Below are 15,342 nucleotides of genomic sequence, written 5' to 3' on the forward strand. Positions count from 1 at the left end.
TTTTTGTTTTTTTTTGTTTTGTTTTAATCATTGCATGTTGCTTGTTGTTTAACCTACAGCCAACTTGGCAGATCAGATCAATTAGTACCTGTTTTTAGTTTATTCAGTTTACTTTTATTTGAAAAAGCAAATCTGCTCTTTGTAATTATCGGAACATGACTGTGGATGAAGACAGAAAAGGGAACCAAAGGTCACAGAGTGAATATCAACAGGAAGTGGGTAAGTTTCCTTCCAATCAGCTGTAACAATGATCATGTCCACATGAGGGCAGTAGTGAGACATTGGCAGCAGATGGCTGTTAAATTCTCTCCTGACCTCCAAGTTTTCGAGCAGGAAGAACAGCCTGAGCAGTTAATTTATTAGACTTAATAATACAACTAGACACACCCTTTGACCTGAGATGGCTCCAAACACACGTTTCTATGTTCAGACTAAAATGTCTGGGCCCTTATGTTGCCATTTATGAAGGTATATCTAAAAGAAAGAAGTCATTGTGAAGTCGACAAAGACATGGTTTTCACAAAAATCGTGTAAAAACGTAAGATCTTTGAAGATCCCAGGGTTTTTTATTTTTCCCAGAGAACATTAGTTCAGAATAATGAAAATCAGGGAACACAGCAGACAGGCGAAGAGATTTAAAGGGTTAATGAAACAAGATCCCAAGCTTTGACTATGTCACAGTGGTCTGTTAAATCCTTCATATGAAGACTGAAAGCAGAATGGTAAAACTGTAAGCCATCGTCTGACTCTGTCAAAATGGGAAGCTCGTGCTGTCAGAATATTTCCCGATGAAACCGTTTTCTGTCACCACAGATTGCAAGCTGACTTAACAGGAAGTCTGATGATGAGAAATGATGACTGGGGAGAACGGATATTCATCACAGTGGATGAGAAAACGTGAGCTTGTTAGGACGCAAAGACTTTATTGGATTATACTCAATAGATGAACGTGTTTGTTTCTTGTTTAAAGTTTCTCATTCGTTCTTATGACTTTCGACTGACTCCGGGAGACCGAAAAGCCTTGACGCATCAGCAAACGGACACATCTGCTGGAGAAAGAATCAATCCAATAAACTGCAAAATAGACACAAAAAAACCCCAAACCTATCTCACACCAGGGTGGGGGGCAAACCTAATCGCCTATCTAGCTTTTCATCTTGCACTGTTTCTTTCCCCTGTTAGTCTAATTACCACATCCGGCTTATTGTCCTCCTGATGACTGTAATTAATCAAATTCTGCTCCCTAATCTCTGGATCTCGTCATCCTTACAGTAGGCCCAGGCTGACCACGCCGGATGGTGGCCTTGTGTAAGCTCTTTTTGGGGGAGTGTGTGACTTTGTGCTTGTCAGAAACTTTGCATGCAACAGCAGATTCTCCAGCCTCACTCTGACACGTTTCATTTTTCCGTCAGAAGAATGTCGTTCTTCAGGACGGAGGTCAGGACCCTTCGGCGCCTCCTTGACACAGCGGTTGTGTGTTTGCAGCTGGAACTCTTGATGGGAGAGTTTGTTTTGTCATTCCCACCAGCATTTTCCACCTACTAATAAAATAAAGACTCTTGCACACTCCTATCCTCCCTTTGAGCTTCAGGTGGATTAGCAGGTCTTTAATCTGTCCTTTGAGTGACATCACCCTGTGCTCATACTCCTTACAGGATATTAGGTGACATTGAGGAGAGGGGGGAAGCAGGAGGTGGGAACCACTGCTGGACTGGGGAAGGTGAATCAACTCTCCAGGCAAGTTCAGATCAAAATAATCTTGCATCCTCAGTCAGGGACATGCAGGCAATCATAGCAGAAGAGGACGCCAGCATGGAGGAGCTTGACGACCACAACCTGCAGATGGAGGAGACGGCCCAGGTCCTGCTGAGGACGCCTTCGCTGAAGGAGAGCTATCACAGCGACACTGATTTCATGACAGGTAAAAACTGAGAGGGTTTGAGGGAGTTCAGAGCCGTCAGATAAATTAAACCCGTTTGGTTCCTGCCTCTGCGCCTCCGTGGAAGGACGCGAGATCAGTCGCTTCGGTTTGTTTCCAGGATCATCAAAGAGGGCAAGAAACGATGTGTTCATACTGACAAAAGTTGCACGCGTGTGTGGCTGGAAGTTTTCATGTTGGTTTATTGCAGTTGTGATTCTTCAGAAGGAAAAAAGAAGGAGGAATCAAGGAGATGTGAGTTTTAAGAGGTGAAAAGTAAAAAGCTCAAATCTCCTGAAATTCAAGTCCTCAACAGAGAGGATTGAACACTTCTACTTTGAATATGGTTAATCATATTATTTGTTCCCTGCATATTGATTTATATCAGCAGGAACCATAAAATACCTAACATTTTCATACTCTGCATATTAATCCGTTGGTGATAAGTCTTGTCTCGTGCTACACCCAGCCAAAGAAATTGTGTCAGATGTGATGACTTTAAAACATCCAGGAATTGCATATCAGTGAAATGATAAATGAAGGATGCTTTTGCAAAGCTGCCTACAACGTCTGTTTTTGTGCGGAGCTGATGTGGGAAGACAGATGTTCTGTCATTTAAATGACACCATCTGCAAATGGGGATTAAAACACTCACTATGTCTCAGTTTTAAAGGAAACCCACATCTACAAATGCTTACATGCATCTCTTCCTAAATGCATTGCGTTTGCAGGAAATGCATCCGAGAAGCCCGACCATATGCTATTTGTTGCTGAGTTATAGAGCAGAGTTTGAGCTCGGGGTTCGCTAATTCTCTTTTACAGCAGCAGGATTATTGTGCTATTCTAATCCCAATCCCATATGGAGAGTATGGACGTGGCACGAGGATGAAGTCACGGCCAGGGCAGGAACAGACACAGGAGATCACGGGCCAGCAGAGGATCACAGCCCACAGTGAGAGGCAGATTACTGCTGGCTGAATGCTTTAGTAATTATACGTGAAGTCCTCAAATGCAGCAGATTATTGTTATTAGGAGGAAAAAGTTACGTCTAAAAAGAGGCACCAAGAGGGTGAATAGGAAGACTTCTAACATTTAGGATAATACGATCTAACATCTATCTCTTCATATTTCTCATTATTCATACAGTAATTACATCTCTTCAATTAGCAATGAACCATTATACACACACAACTTTATTCAAGTGTTATTGTGCTATTGCTAGTGTTATTTTTAAATATTTTTTATGTACAAATTATTTATTGGTTTAAAAAAAATCCACTTGTAGCACTTTATCAAAGTTTAGATGTTTGCTTTAAACTTGACATCTTAGCGGATTTTTATAGCTAGCTGTTTAACTAACTTTATGTTTATTTAATTAACATTTGTCTCTTTATTACTGTTGTATGCATGTGCTCTTAAAATAATCTGAACTTTTATCCATTTACTGGAAATATGTATCCAATTATTTATTTTAGTTTTAATATTTAGCTTTCCGTTTAAACATCAAATAGCTACTTTAGCTAACAACCTTCACGGCGTCGCTGACTGAATAATGTAGTTTTTATCAAACAAAACTTTCTGTTTAATAATGTCAAACTTTTTTATAGCAAGTACCACCTTGGTAAATACAAACATTTTTCAAAAACTACCAAGAAAATATTCTTACTACAAGCCTGCTTTACATTAATATTGACAAGCTTACATTTTTCAGTTAATTAACTGAAAGGTCCACGTTTTACGAAGCTGATATTATAAAACTTTCTTAGGTGCGGTACAGATTAATAATAATAATAATAATAATAATAATAATAATAATTAATTTACACTGGAGACATAAATTGTTATGATTCTGTATCACATATTTGCTGTTCAGATTCACCTGTTTGGAGCCTGCACCTGTTTTGTAGCGCATATTTTTAAATATTTGAACGAGATTGCGTGGTGCAAAGCTTCCTGGATGCTACCAGCTGGCGTTTGCAAAGCAGCCAATCCAGGAGCGCCAATCGTTTTTTCTTGGTGCTGATTGGCTGTATCCGTAAGTACGGAAATATGGAAGACTGACGATTTTACATTCAGCAGCTGCGCTAACGCCGCTTCCACTGTGTGTATAAATGCAAATTAAGGTATATTTGGTGTCTGAGCTATTAAGACATTTATGAATTTTAACTATTTGTCAGCAGCTATGCCTAATGGATACTGGGGGACCATTGTAGTAGTTCGTGTGATCACAGGACAATTAGCCCACCTGAGTGCCTTTCAGACTACTGGAATACAGTTAATTTGGGTTTGATCACCACGTTGTCCTCTTCATCATAGTTTAGATGTACTTAGTTTGCAAATAATTAATAAGAAAAATATCTTGTAAATCAAGCACAGGGTGATCTTTGTTCCAAAGTTTGAGAACTTTGGTGACAAAGTGGATTTACTGCTGTTTAGCAGCTGTAGATAAAACTTAGCTCTGATTCAGAAAATTGAAAAAGGAATTATGCTTCCTTTTTATTTTAATTATTCACCCAAATCAATGAGAACATGCTCTAAATGTTTATGTTGCTCCCCTTCATGACCATGCAATGTTCCAAAAACCTTTGTGACGTGAAATCTCAAGTTGTTTACATCCCTCAATTTAGCTTCAGGTCCAGCTCTGATGTTTCTACTTTGTCCCTCCCTCATATAGTGACATTGGATTATCTGTGGGGGCGGGGTCAAAGAGATTAACTTTGGGATTGGGATTAACAATGTACTCTCCACTCCCATACACACACACACACACACACACAACCACACACAATCAGACTCATGCAAATCTGTGTACTCATGGGCAGGGACAATTCAGGTCGAATTGGATGACTTCTTAGTTTTTAAGCATTACCAACCCCCACCTTCATAGACACACATCCTGAGCTGGAGGCTTAAAGCCTCACCAAATCACCATCGAGTCCTAGAGTAAGCCAGGCACCGGGACGGCGGTTCCCTCCTTTTAGCTGTAGCGAAAGTCGGATGCTGGAACCTGAAAACCGTACAAGCAGCAATCTGTGAATGCCACATGACTGGAGTGAGAGAGATGAGACCTTAGAGGGTAAAACGATAAGATGGAGGCACAACAGGGAAGCCTGATGGGTGGCAGAGGAGTGCAGAGGACTGAGAGGGTTTGTTCAAGAGAGGAGAAGAAGAGGAGGAGGACATCTGGGCTGGTTGAGGACAGAGCCAGCGGTCAGCAGAGATACCCAAGCTTCTCATCGGCATCCAGCAGCTCATATGGTATCCGATTCTGACCTGAGCAGGAATTTGTAGCAAAAAAATGATGGCGACGGAAAGAGATTTTGCTTGATGCTTGATGCTATTGTGGCTTCCGTGCTGCTGAGTGTTGACAGCGTTGAAGAGCTGTACAGTACAAAAGTTTTGTGACATCATTGTCCAGATTTTAGTCAAACAACCATTTTGAACTAATTGATTTTACGCCTTGAACCTTTTTTCTTATGGATCTTTTTTTGGCAAAGTAATTTGGTAAAGTCTCCAGGATAAATTCTGCAAGTTTGATTTTTATTTTGGTTAAACAAACATTTTGCATGCTTTCAAATGTTCTTTCTAATGCGGTCGCTCTCTTGTCCTGCTATGTGAGACATAACAAATGATAGAAAATGCGTGAATCTCATTCAGTCAGTTTAAAGATTGCACACTCTCTGGGCGTGCAATCTTGCGTTCATCTTCCTGATTTCCGTTGGTCCCCCTCAGACGACCGCAGCTCGGCAACCAGCGGCCTAGACGTGGCCGACCGGCTCACCTACCTGGAGCAGAGGATGCAGATGCAGGAGGATGAGATCCAGCTGCTGAAGTTGGCGCTGGCTGACGTCCTCAAGAGGCTCAACATTTCTGAAGAGCACCAGGCAGCTGCCGCTGCCGCTGCAGGAAGGAAAACACCGGGCGCCAAAGGTGAGCAGAGACGTGTATTTGGTCTTTAAGATGAAGGCTTTAAAGGTTGTCAGAAATTGACAAACTGTTGTGGGACTGAACCGCTTAAGACCCACTCTCCATAAAAGCCCCAAATTGCTCTGCTCATCCAAAACAATGGAACAGTTCAGGACCAATGTTTAAACCTACATACCATTCAATATGACACATCATCTCTTTACCTCCTGTGCAGTGCCGAAAGTGCTGACGTTTATACATGTTGAGGCAAAAATGTGTACTTTTGTCTGTATTTGTAACTAGATCATGGTAAAAAAAATAGTATTAAAGTTTGAGCAAAGTTCTATTGTTTCTCTAAAACAATCTTTTTCTATGCTGCTGCTGCAATAAACACTGATAATCAATAGTAATGATTGTAACTTATTGGGGAAAGTTGAACACTGAAACTAATTCACATTTAAATCAATCGACTTGTAAATGTTTGCCAAACTTATCCAGGCATCATTTTTGAAATATGACACACTAGAGGTGTTTTTTCACTTTTTTTTTTTTTTTTTTTTTGTAATTTCTTGTTCTTTTTTTATGCACAAAATACACATGGACATGTTGTAACATTTTTTTCAGTTGCAGATTTCATTTCATCACTCATTTTTAAGAAGTGTACTGTATCATTTTTCTTATGTTGTACCTTTGCCCTTGAGGTCTCATCTAAATTTCTGTTTTTACATGTTATTCTTACCTGCAGATTATTTACTTTTAATTTGAAATCGAAAAGTGAATAATTATTCCTCACTGATAACCTGTGATGAATAATTGTGTGTCCGTGTCTCCGCAGCCAGGCCCGTCTCCCTGGCTTTGCCCCCCAGAACCTCCATGTCGACTTCCAGCTCCACTTCCCTCAAAAAGAGCTCCACAGTGCCCTCCAGCGCCACGGCGAGGAATTACAGCCCCGCGCCGCCACCTCTGAGGTAAAGCCGCTCGTTTCCTCTCCTTCAGAGCGGCATGATGCAGATGATGAACACAATTAGAGCAGAGAGAGGAAGCTGCAACATACATCACTGATTCGAAAGCACCCCAATCAGAGTGAGGCTTCGTTCTTCATTAAGGAAGGTGCAATCAGCAGACACCCTTCATTATCTCAGAGACACCGCACACGGAGGCTCGGTGATTATCCCCTACACTGGCCTTTAATTCCAAGCAGCAACCTCTTCCTCTCAATTACCTTTCAAGCGATACTGACATTAGATAGTGTTAGTCAGAAAAGCCTGATGGCCTCTCTCCGCGGTACCTTAATCTGCTGTCGCTGTATCTGTGCTGTTCTGGAATAATTACACAGAGAGAGGTAAATCTCCACTCAATTAAGGCTTTCAGTGTCTAATTACGATGGAAGAAAAAAAAAGAGAGAGGAAAAAAACGTATTAGCAGCCACAAATTGATTTCATCCCTTCTTCTTGGGATTTCACGTCACTTCTTTTCTGATGGACTTTTCTTTCTGTTCTCTCCAGCGGTGTGAAGAGCCCTCCAGGCAGTGCGAAGGACAGTCCGTGTAAGATCACCAAGCCGCGACCCGCGTCCGCAGCCTCGGTCTGCAAGAAAGTTCCTGAAGAGTAAGAGAGTTCCAGTCGTTATGAGGCCGTGTAATTTGAGTTGCAGCCAAATATGTCTTTGCAAAAGCGTGTGTACTACTTAAACTTTCCTATTCTTTGCCAGGTTGCACCCAGAAACTTCAGTGCATATTGTTAGGATTTTAGATCAAGTCAAAGTAGCGTTCAGTTGTGAAAAGGGAGGAAAAGGATTCATTGTTTCCTGAAAAAACAATTTAGGAAACCTTGCATCGTTTTCTGCATACCATTTTCTTCCCTCTTCTTAAATTTGTTCTTGTTGTCTCTTTCTATAACATACGTGTTTATGAGACAATCTTTAATCAGTTTATTTTCTGGTATTCCCAGTTCTTTTCACTAATTCTCTCTTCTATTCCTTGTTTTTCTATGTCAACACACCAGAAGCAACAAATCCAGTGAGCCTGCTGTGAGCGTGGGTAAGGAAACACTCCTGTGTGCTTTTGACTATTTGATCAGGAAAGAAGAAATACCAATAAAATGACAGCGCCGATGGACAAATAGAAGAAGAATTGGCTCAAAAGACATGTCACAGAATTAACGATGTTTCTGTTTTCTGTGGTGTTTTGGTGCAGGAACAAGGCGGGTGACACATTGCAAAGGTAGGCTTTGTCTCTTGGAGCAAAAAGACTTTAGCTTAGAAGAAAGCGTCGTAGTCAACAGAACTGTGTGTGAGCTTTTCTTTTTGTTTTTCCATTTTTTTGCTCACATCATACCATAACTGTGTGCACCATCACCCCATTTCTTGCATCCATTTCTGTCTCTCTTCTTCCCCATTTTCTCTCTTTCATCCCCTGGCACTCCTTCTTTTTCATCTCAAACCTCTGTCCGTTCTCTGGGCCTCCTCGCCACATTTCACCACTTCACTTAGTGACTATGCAGATCTATCTGAGCCCCCTCGCAAGAAAGACTGGGTCTTCTGAGGAGGCCAAGTCGGCGTCCGCGATGCCCGCCTACAAGGGGCCCGTGGCCGGCCCCGGGCCCCCGCTGACCAAGAGGGGCGGCCAGCCGCTGAAGAAGAAGTCAACCCCGTCCTTCACCTTGAACCTCCAGAAAACCGTAACGGGCCAGAGCTCAGCGCAGGAAATGTCCAGCTACATCAGCCCGGTCAAGTCGCCCAGCCAGTACTTTCAGATTTGCTACTGACGCAGACAGACACTCCTAACTCGTCTTGAAAGAAGTTCACGCTGGTTAGAGACTTCAGTTTTCAAAATCTGCCACTAATTTTATGGCAATCTCCCTGCAACTGAATTCATAAAACTCCTAAAGAGGCTCACCAAACCACTTACCTGTAACTATCCCATCTGACTACATCAAGTATTGTGATTTATGTTTACTTCTTTTGAACATTTTTCTGCCTTTAGTTTTCCTGCATACCACATCCTAGCGATAGCTTCACTGGTCATGTGCTTTGATCTGTGCATCGTTTTTCTGAACTTCTGCCTCCTCTATGAGAGCACTCTGTGACGTACACGAGGAAATAACTTATTGTCAAGACAACTGGATTATCTGTGTGCGCCAATGTCTTTTTTTTTTTTTTGCGTGTTTGATGTTAGTTTCCACCTCAAAATGTCTGTTCTTACTCAGAAAAGACAATAAAAAGTGTTGATCTCTGTGTGAGGTGTCTCTTAGAGAGCCTGATGAAATGTGTCAAAATGACTCGACTTCTTAAACAGAAAAGAAAGGCCTGCTCGATGCATATCTGATTACTTTTAAAGCAGGACTGTTCAGTGCAATAGCCGGCTGAACAAGCCAATATGTCCTTTGGAAGTTGTGCAAAGTGACGTATGCTCAGCCAAATGAAAACAAAGGACAAATAAAGGAGAAGGAGTTTCCCACCAACAGAAAATTAAAATCTTTTAGTAAAAGTGGAAAATGACACTTTTTCAAACAGACATATGAAGAGTAAACCTGTCCTGCGTTGGCTTTAGTAAGAAGTTTATAATTCATCCTTGAAGTACATCAAGTTCGAAAGAAAGATGGGAAGAAGAGAAAGAAAATGAGAACAAATCCTGATCTGCAGTAGAGATAAAAATCAAAAAAATATTTAATAAATATGATTGATTGATTCAACAGACTCATGGTCCACATAGACATACAAAAACAGACGCATGATTCACAACAACAACAAATAAAAAAAAAAAAAAACGTAAAAGCATTAACTTTTGTTTCCACAAAGGCGACTGCCAGCCTAATGCACTGGCAGGATATGACAGCATTACATGTAAAAATATTTTTCTATTTAAAATAAATAAATAAATGCTGAAACAATTCATTATATTAAATATATTGAAATTGATATTTTTATAATATGATTATCTAGCCGAGGAGAACTAGCATGCCCCCTCTACCACCTATTGGCGGCAACACAGCTGTCATGCAGTTCCTCCGTCGGCGGAGAGAGGGCGCTTCCGTGCAACACAAACCCACCCTGCCATGAATATTTCAGACGCTGAGCTCCTTTTGCCCCCCCACCACCACCACCACCAACAACACCACTTCACCACACCCTCACCCTCCCCTCTCCATCCAGCCTCCCTCCCAGCGGTCGGAGGCAGGGAAAGATGGCACCTCAGAAGCCGCTGTCAGCCACACCGCCCGGCTTCTTGTCTCTGGGAAAGCGGCGCGCCTCCCTCTGAGAAATGGCTCCCACCGACCGAGCAGCCTCCTGACACACGCCCGCGCCATGAGCCGTCATTTCTAGGAAAAAACCCGTGGAGATCCGCGCAGAGCCGCTTCCCCCCCTCCCCACACCCTGACATCCTCCAACATCTGTGCACACACTGCGCTCCTCTTCTCGGCTTCTGTTCAAAACAACCAGACGTGCGGCAGTTGTTGGATCCGGATCGTATTTCATCATTATTACTACTATTTATTATTTTTAGAGGCAAAAATAAAGACTCAAAGAACTTGAAACAGAGGAACGTAATTCAGTCGGACAGCGGCGGAAGATGAGGTAAGGAGTTACACAATTCAGCTGCACAGACATCAAATATTGTTTGGATTGTTTCGCAACATAAATCAGATGAAATCTGTGCGGAAATATATGTGCGGTTTATTCGGAGGCCTGTCTCCGCATCGCCACAGGTGCATCACCGGAATTTATTGATCAGCACGTCGACCTTTTAGCCAACAGAAAATAGCAACAAGCTGGAGATTATTTTTCTTCTTAAATATTACTATTATTTTTATTAGATCAGCTGTTATTGTGTGTCACATGGAGGCTGTCTGCACACAGAAACCAATTAGTATCGTGAAAATCAGACAGCACGTGCAGATTGCTCTGGGATTGCTTACATGCACGCCCATTTTCATTTTATAGCTTTGCAGAAGCAGTCGCCAGCACTTCTGATCAACCAGAAAAAAAAAAAAAAATCATGTGCGCATGCATGGACTCCTTACACACCTCCCAGGCTGGCAGCCAATCAGCTCGGAGTAAACTCCTCCGTGCACGGAGACACCTCTGTCTCTGGGATGCAAGCGCTGGGTTTACTGGTTGCCAATGAGAACCTATCAGCTGGAATATAACTGGAAGCCAAATTCTCCACCCAATCAGCTGCAGTGCTGCTGCACGGACGTTGGGTGGGGCTGAAGAGCTTAGCTGCGAAGGAGTCGCCGCCATGAGGTGTGGAATAATTAGGAAGGAACTGTTTAATTGGTGTTTAGTCGTGCAAAGGCGTATTTCTGAATTCTTGTCCCGAGCCTAAACTCTGAAGGCTAAAGGTCATGGATAAAGTATCATATTCCTCGTGAGAAATATCCAAACCTCTTGAATTTTCTCACATTTTAGAAAACTCATAAGTAGGAAGTGAAAAGAAAATAATTCATCCATCCATCCGTCGCCTGTACCAGGGGTGTCAAACTCATTTTCAATTTGAATATTCTCAAAAGGGGCCGGTTGTGGCAGAATGCATTGATAAAACCCATCAACAAATTGCTAAGTGTTTCTCCATGCAGCAGGCCGCTGTGGTTTATGGCAGTCTGTACTACATGCAGGTGTTCTCTAGGTGGCAACAGCGACTGCGCCTTCAAACAAACCACAGCTTCATGTGGGTCATCTGAAATCCTGTTCAGTTCGAGCTGAACACAAGGAGCTGTTAGTTTGAGGTGCTAGGCCTTTTTTCGGTGTATAAGTCAGCATTATACAGTGTTTTGTTACTTAATACGACTCTGACTTTATACCTTATCGCGTGCTTTGTCTTTCACAAATTAGTATATATCAAAAAAGTGTTTCAGGTCTGTTTCTTTTTTAAATAACCAAGATAAAAAACCTCGTTCAGTTTTATTTAGCCGAGCTTCCCCCGCGGCGGCCTCCTCTCATTGTCGATGCCCCCAACTGGTTTCATTCTGGACGGTTTCATGAAACTAAAAGCAAAGTGTGAAATGTATTGAGCCGGTTTCATTGGTGGTGCTTGATGCGTATCGACGGAAGCAGTTGGTGGTATCTGTGTGTGTGTGTGTGACCTACTGCCCAGCGACCATAATTGGTAAGTGTTTGCTGAATTGATATCGGACCTGTTCTGAAAGACAGCCCGGCCTGCGCTCTGTAGAGATGCACAAATACCAGTGAAGTAGCCGGGCGGCCGACTGCTGCTGGGTCTCTTTCAGGGAGTCGTGGCCGAGCAGGTTGGGGATCCACATATGCCGGTAGCCGATGCCGTGGCACAGAGACAGTGTGCTGGGGATAGGCTTACAAACCGAGCAGACTGAAGAGCTGAACCCGATGGTAGGAGGTCCGAGCAGAACTGGATCCGCAGGGTCGGAGGCATAAACTACACTGAAAAGCATAAAAGAGCTGAGCACAAAAACAGGCATGGTTCTGGTACTTTAGTGAAATGTTCACAGCTAGCAGGACTGCCTGGATTTGACTCTCCTTAGGGTGTAAACAAAGAGGTGTTTGGTAGAAACAGGGGGTAATTAGAGGGCAAGCGCCTCCCAGTCGTCATCCCACCCCATCAGACTAACTGACTCAAACTTAACAGGACCAGTTCTACTGGACCAGAAAACACTAAGCACATCACAGTCATTATAAATGCTACAAATACTGTGCCTTGGGAATATTCCTAAACCTTATCTTATTTCACATTTGGTCATGTTGCACTTACAAACTTGCCTCCGAGTCAGGACCTGCCCCAGAGTCTGGACCTGCCTCCGAGTCAGGACCGGCCTCCTTAGCATGCTGTTGTGTGGGGGGGCAGACGCAGTGGAGCAAAAAGTGGGAATGCAGCGCATGCAACGCATAGGGGCGCAGCACCAGAGGGGGCGCCAAAACCCTGTCTGGAGGGGGGGCGCGCCGATTTGTTTTTGCATCCACCAGAATAATGTGCAGTCGCACCACTGGGCAGACGGACAGTGTATTGCAAGAAGGGGGAGGAGGTTTGACTGTACACTAACACCCCTCCAGATATGCTATTTTATTTATATAATTCTAAGTCATTTCCTCTAACAGTAATGTATCTACCAGAGGATTCCTCTGGTCATTATCTTTCATTAGAGCCTCATTGATGACTGTATGTTGAAGCACTGAGGAGGTAGTCATTTGAAGTTTGTATATCAGGTGTTGTCCAAGTGTGCCATTTGGAGACACCAAATGGAGACTTCGAATGGCATACTTGGACAACATCTGTACATCCTCATAAACACAGGCACATGCAGAGGGGGTGGAGAGGTGAAGGGGGCTTGAGCCACTGCCCCTTTTATCCTTGATGCCCCTAGTGCCCTTTTTAAGTTTTTTTTTCAACATTTTATTTTCAATTTTTTTATTTATTTATTTTTATTTGTATGTCAGGAGGCCTGCTTGCGCCGCTCAGCAATAATATTTAGCTAGATATAATAATTTAGCTAAAATAAACTAGTTTGGCTGCCCTCAGACTCTCAGAGCCTCCATGTTGTTTAGACACGGGGTCCATGGTGAGGACGAGGGGGGCGGATCTTTGCCCTCTATCAAATTATGGGCAAGAATATTTTTTCTACACTGGTTTGTGAATAAAAACGTAGGTCTATTTATTTTTGTAATTGTCATCACAATAGCAGGAAAAAACCTGCCTTCTCCCCTAAACACAGAAACACTTCAGCAGAGAAACCTTCTGACGTTAATCAGGCTGCTAAATGCCCCGTTCTACAGGCAGTCTGAGTCGGTCCCACCGATATATCAAATATCATGATGTAAGACACGGTACTCCGACTGTCACGTCAAGTCGCAACGCAGCTCAAAGTCCCGGTACCACCCGGTACCACCTGCTGACTGTTCGCTCTGCTTCTCCTTAATGTTTCTACCAGGCGGGTTAAAGACGCTGCTGACGGGATCTGGGCTGGAGATGAGCGGCTGTAAATAGAAGTTATTGCAGTAGGAGGACTGGGAAGAGAATGGAAAATTATTTGGTGGGGATTAAGCAAAAATAATAATATGAAAAGTGTGACACTCACTTGTATCCTGTCCTCCCCATGATATCCATGAATAAAATCCGGTGAGATCAACATCCCTCAGACGTTTGACCGTTAATGAACAAACAGCATTATGTTCTACTTAGTGTTTATCACATAAAATACCAATAGAATCAAAATGTGAACAATAATTGCAGGAGATAATGCTGTTTGTATTGATATTCACCATATCTCACAAAATGTTAATTTAATTTAGATAGATCAATAGCTAGCTTCTAGCTAGCTAGCTAGAACGTAGCTACCTATCAAGTTAGCTAGCTGTGTAGATAGATCCCTCAGGAAAATTATCATCTCCATCTCTCACACAGCACTCTTAGACATTTTAAAAACACTTAAAACATTTAAAACTTTAAACACTTTTAGTTTTACTGTTCATAAAGAACTGTTTGTGAAAGATAATCAGGCCAAACTGTGTTAGATGTTCTTTTTCTGTGCTTTCTCTGTGATGTCTGGGCATGAATCTGAAGCTACAACACACCTGTGAGGAACATCAGCTACATTTGTCTGAAATCAGCCTGGCATACCCAAAAATAGAGAAGGATGCTTCACATTACCCTGCATCCGGCGGCAGGTGTGTGTGTGTGTGTGTGTGTGTGTGTACACGTGTCTGCCCTCTGTTTGGATGAAAACGGCTCATTTTGGCTGATAGCAGCCTAGTTTATGAGTCATAATTAGGCATGCTGAGGCATCCAGAGGCAGGCTGATCAACACAAATGTGTGTGTGTGTGTGTGTGTGTGTGTGTGTGTGTTGTGATGTTCGAAGAGGGATAATCAAATCTTTGTGAATGAGAGGGAAAGCTTTCCCACCTCCTTTGCAGCAATCTCCCCTCTCTGATTCTCCCCCTGTTGGTGTGTGGTGTAATTATTAAAAAACACACATCTCATCTGAGTCACATAGAGTTTATATTCGCTCGCACTCGCGTTCAGTCCCGAGGCGCGACGTGAAGAGTGTGCATGTGACAGAAATTGTCAGAGATCGTCTCTCATCATCATTTAATCCGCCTCTTCCTCCTCATCACTTTGCTTACGGGTGGATTCACGGAGATGAAGGGATGAAAGGCAGATTACGTCATGTCGAATTGCATGGAACCTGAAAAAGCATCCAGTCGTTTAATTCATATTTTGTGTTTATTGGGAATTTAATTTAGAGCCTAAAGGTCGCCCAGTCACAGCCTGGGGTTAGAAGATGCTTCTGTTCTGCTGGTTAACCGTGTTAACCAGTTCTTGTCTATTCCATTGAGAGCAGCTGGAGGTAGTTAAGAATATTTGATCAAATCAGCTACAACATCTAGAGATGTGAAATACAATGTTTAGGATTAGCCCCTCTACAGATTTCTTCCATTTCAGATCATCACGTTTATTTGAATGTCATTCAAAAATCGACTGAGTAAATTAAGTGAGGAGTTTTCCAATTGAGAATTTCATTTATTAAGAGAAAGAAAAAGCTACACACAC

At 42.6% G+C, this 15,342-nt stretch overlaps 2 protein-coding genes across 3 annotated transcripts in view; both read left to right on the top strand.

The window, feature by feature from the left end:
- The first annotated feature begins 74 nt into the window (after window positions 1–74).
- On the top strand, window positions 75–9,063 carry LOC106954545 (echinoderm microtubule-associated protein-like 1). Of its 2 annotated transcripts, none has more exons than XM_015044143.1 (7): window positions 75–1,921; window positions 5,651–5,848; window positions 6,660–6,792; window positions 7,330–7,431; window positions 7,828–7,862; window positions 8,019–8,045; window positions 8,315–9,061. In XM_015044143.1, the coding sequence occupies exons 1-7, from the start codon at window positions 1,780–1,782 to the stop codon at window positions 8,587–8,589; spliced, it is 912 nt and encodes a 303-aa protein (XP_014899629.1). In that variant the 5' UTR covers window positions 75–1,779; the 3' UTR covers window positions 8,590–9,061. The 2 variants fall into 2 exon arrangements, with proteins under 2 accessions (XP_014899629.1, XP_014899628.1); XM_015044142.1 differs by lacking the exon at window positions 75–1,921 and adding an exon at window positions 3,735–5,176 and having other exon boundaries at window positions 8,315–9,063.
- An 845-nt stretch (window positions 9,064–9,908) lies between these two features.
- The window catches only part of evlb (Enah/Vasp-like b), a 39,891-nt gene continuing 34,457 nt past the window's right edge, over window positions 9,909–15,342 (top strand). Inside the window, exon 1 of the mRNA XM_015044136.1 lies at window positions 9,909–10,399. Within this exon, the coding sequence (XP_014899622.1) occupies window positions 10,395–10,399 (5 nt within the window). The 5' untranslated portion in view covers window positions 9,909–10,394. The remainder of the gene's footprint in view (window positions 10,400–15,342) is intronic.

This window comes from Poecilia latipinna, unplaced genomic scaffold (genome assembly GCF_001443285.1).
Source record: "Poecilia latipinna isolate Pla-1442-1.1 unplaced genomic scaffold, P_latipinna-1.0 Scaffold663, whole genome shotgun sequence".
Lineage (NCBI taxonomy): Eukaryota > Metazoa > Chordata > Actinopteri > Cyprinodontiformes > Poeciliidae > Poecilia > Poecilia latipinna.

Bases quoted from the DNA above. Each gene is read 5' to 3' on its own strand.
- LOC106954545 (XM_015044142.1), top strand. From the start codon at position 5,008: ATGGAGGCACAACAGGGAAGCCTGATGGGTGGCAGAGGAGTGCAGAGG. The intron at 6,793-7,329 runs GTAAAGCCGCTC...TGTTCTCTCCAG, and splicing joins CCCGCGCCGCCACCTCTGAG to CGGTGTGAAGAGCCCTCCAG. The intron at 8,046-8,314 runs GTAGGCTTTGTC...CACTTCACTTAG, and splicing joins GCGGGTGACACATTGCAAAG to TGACTATGCAGATCTATCTG.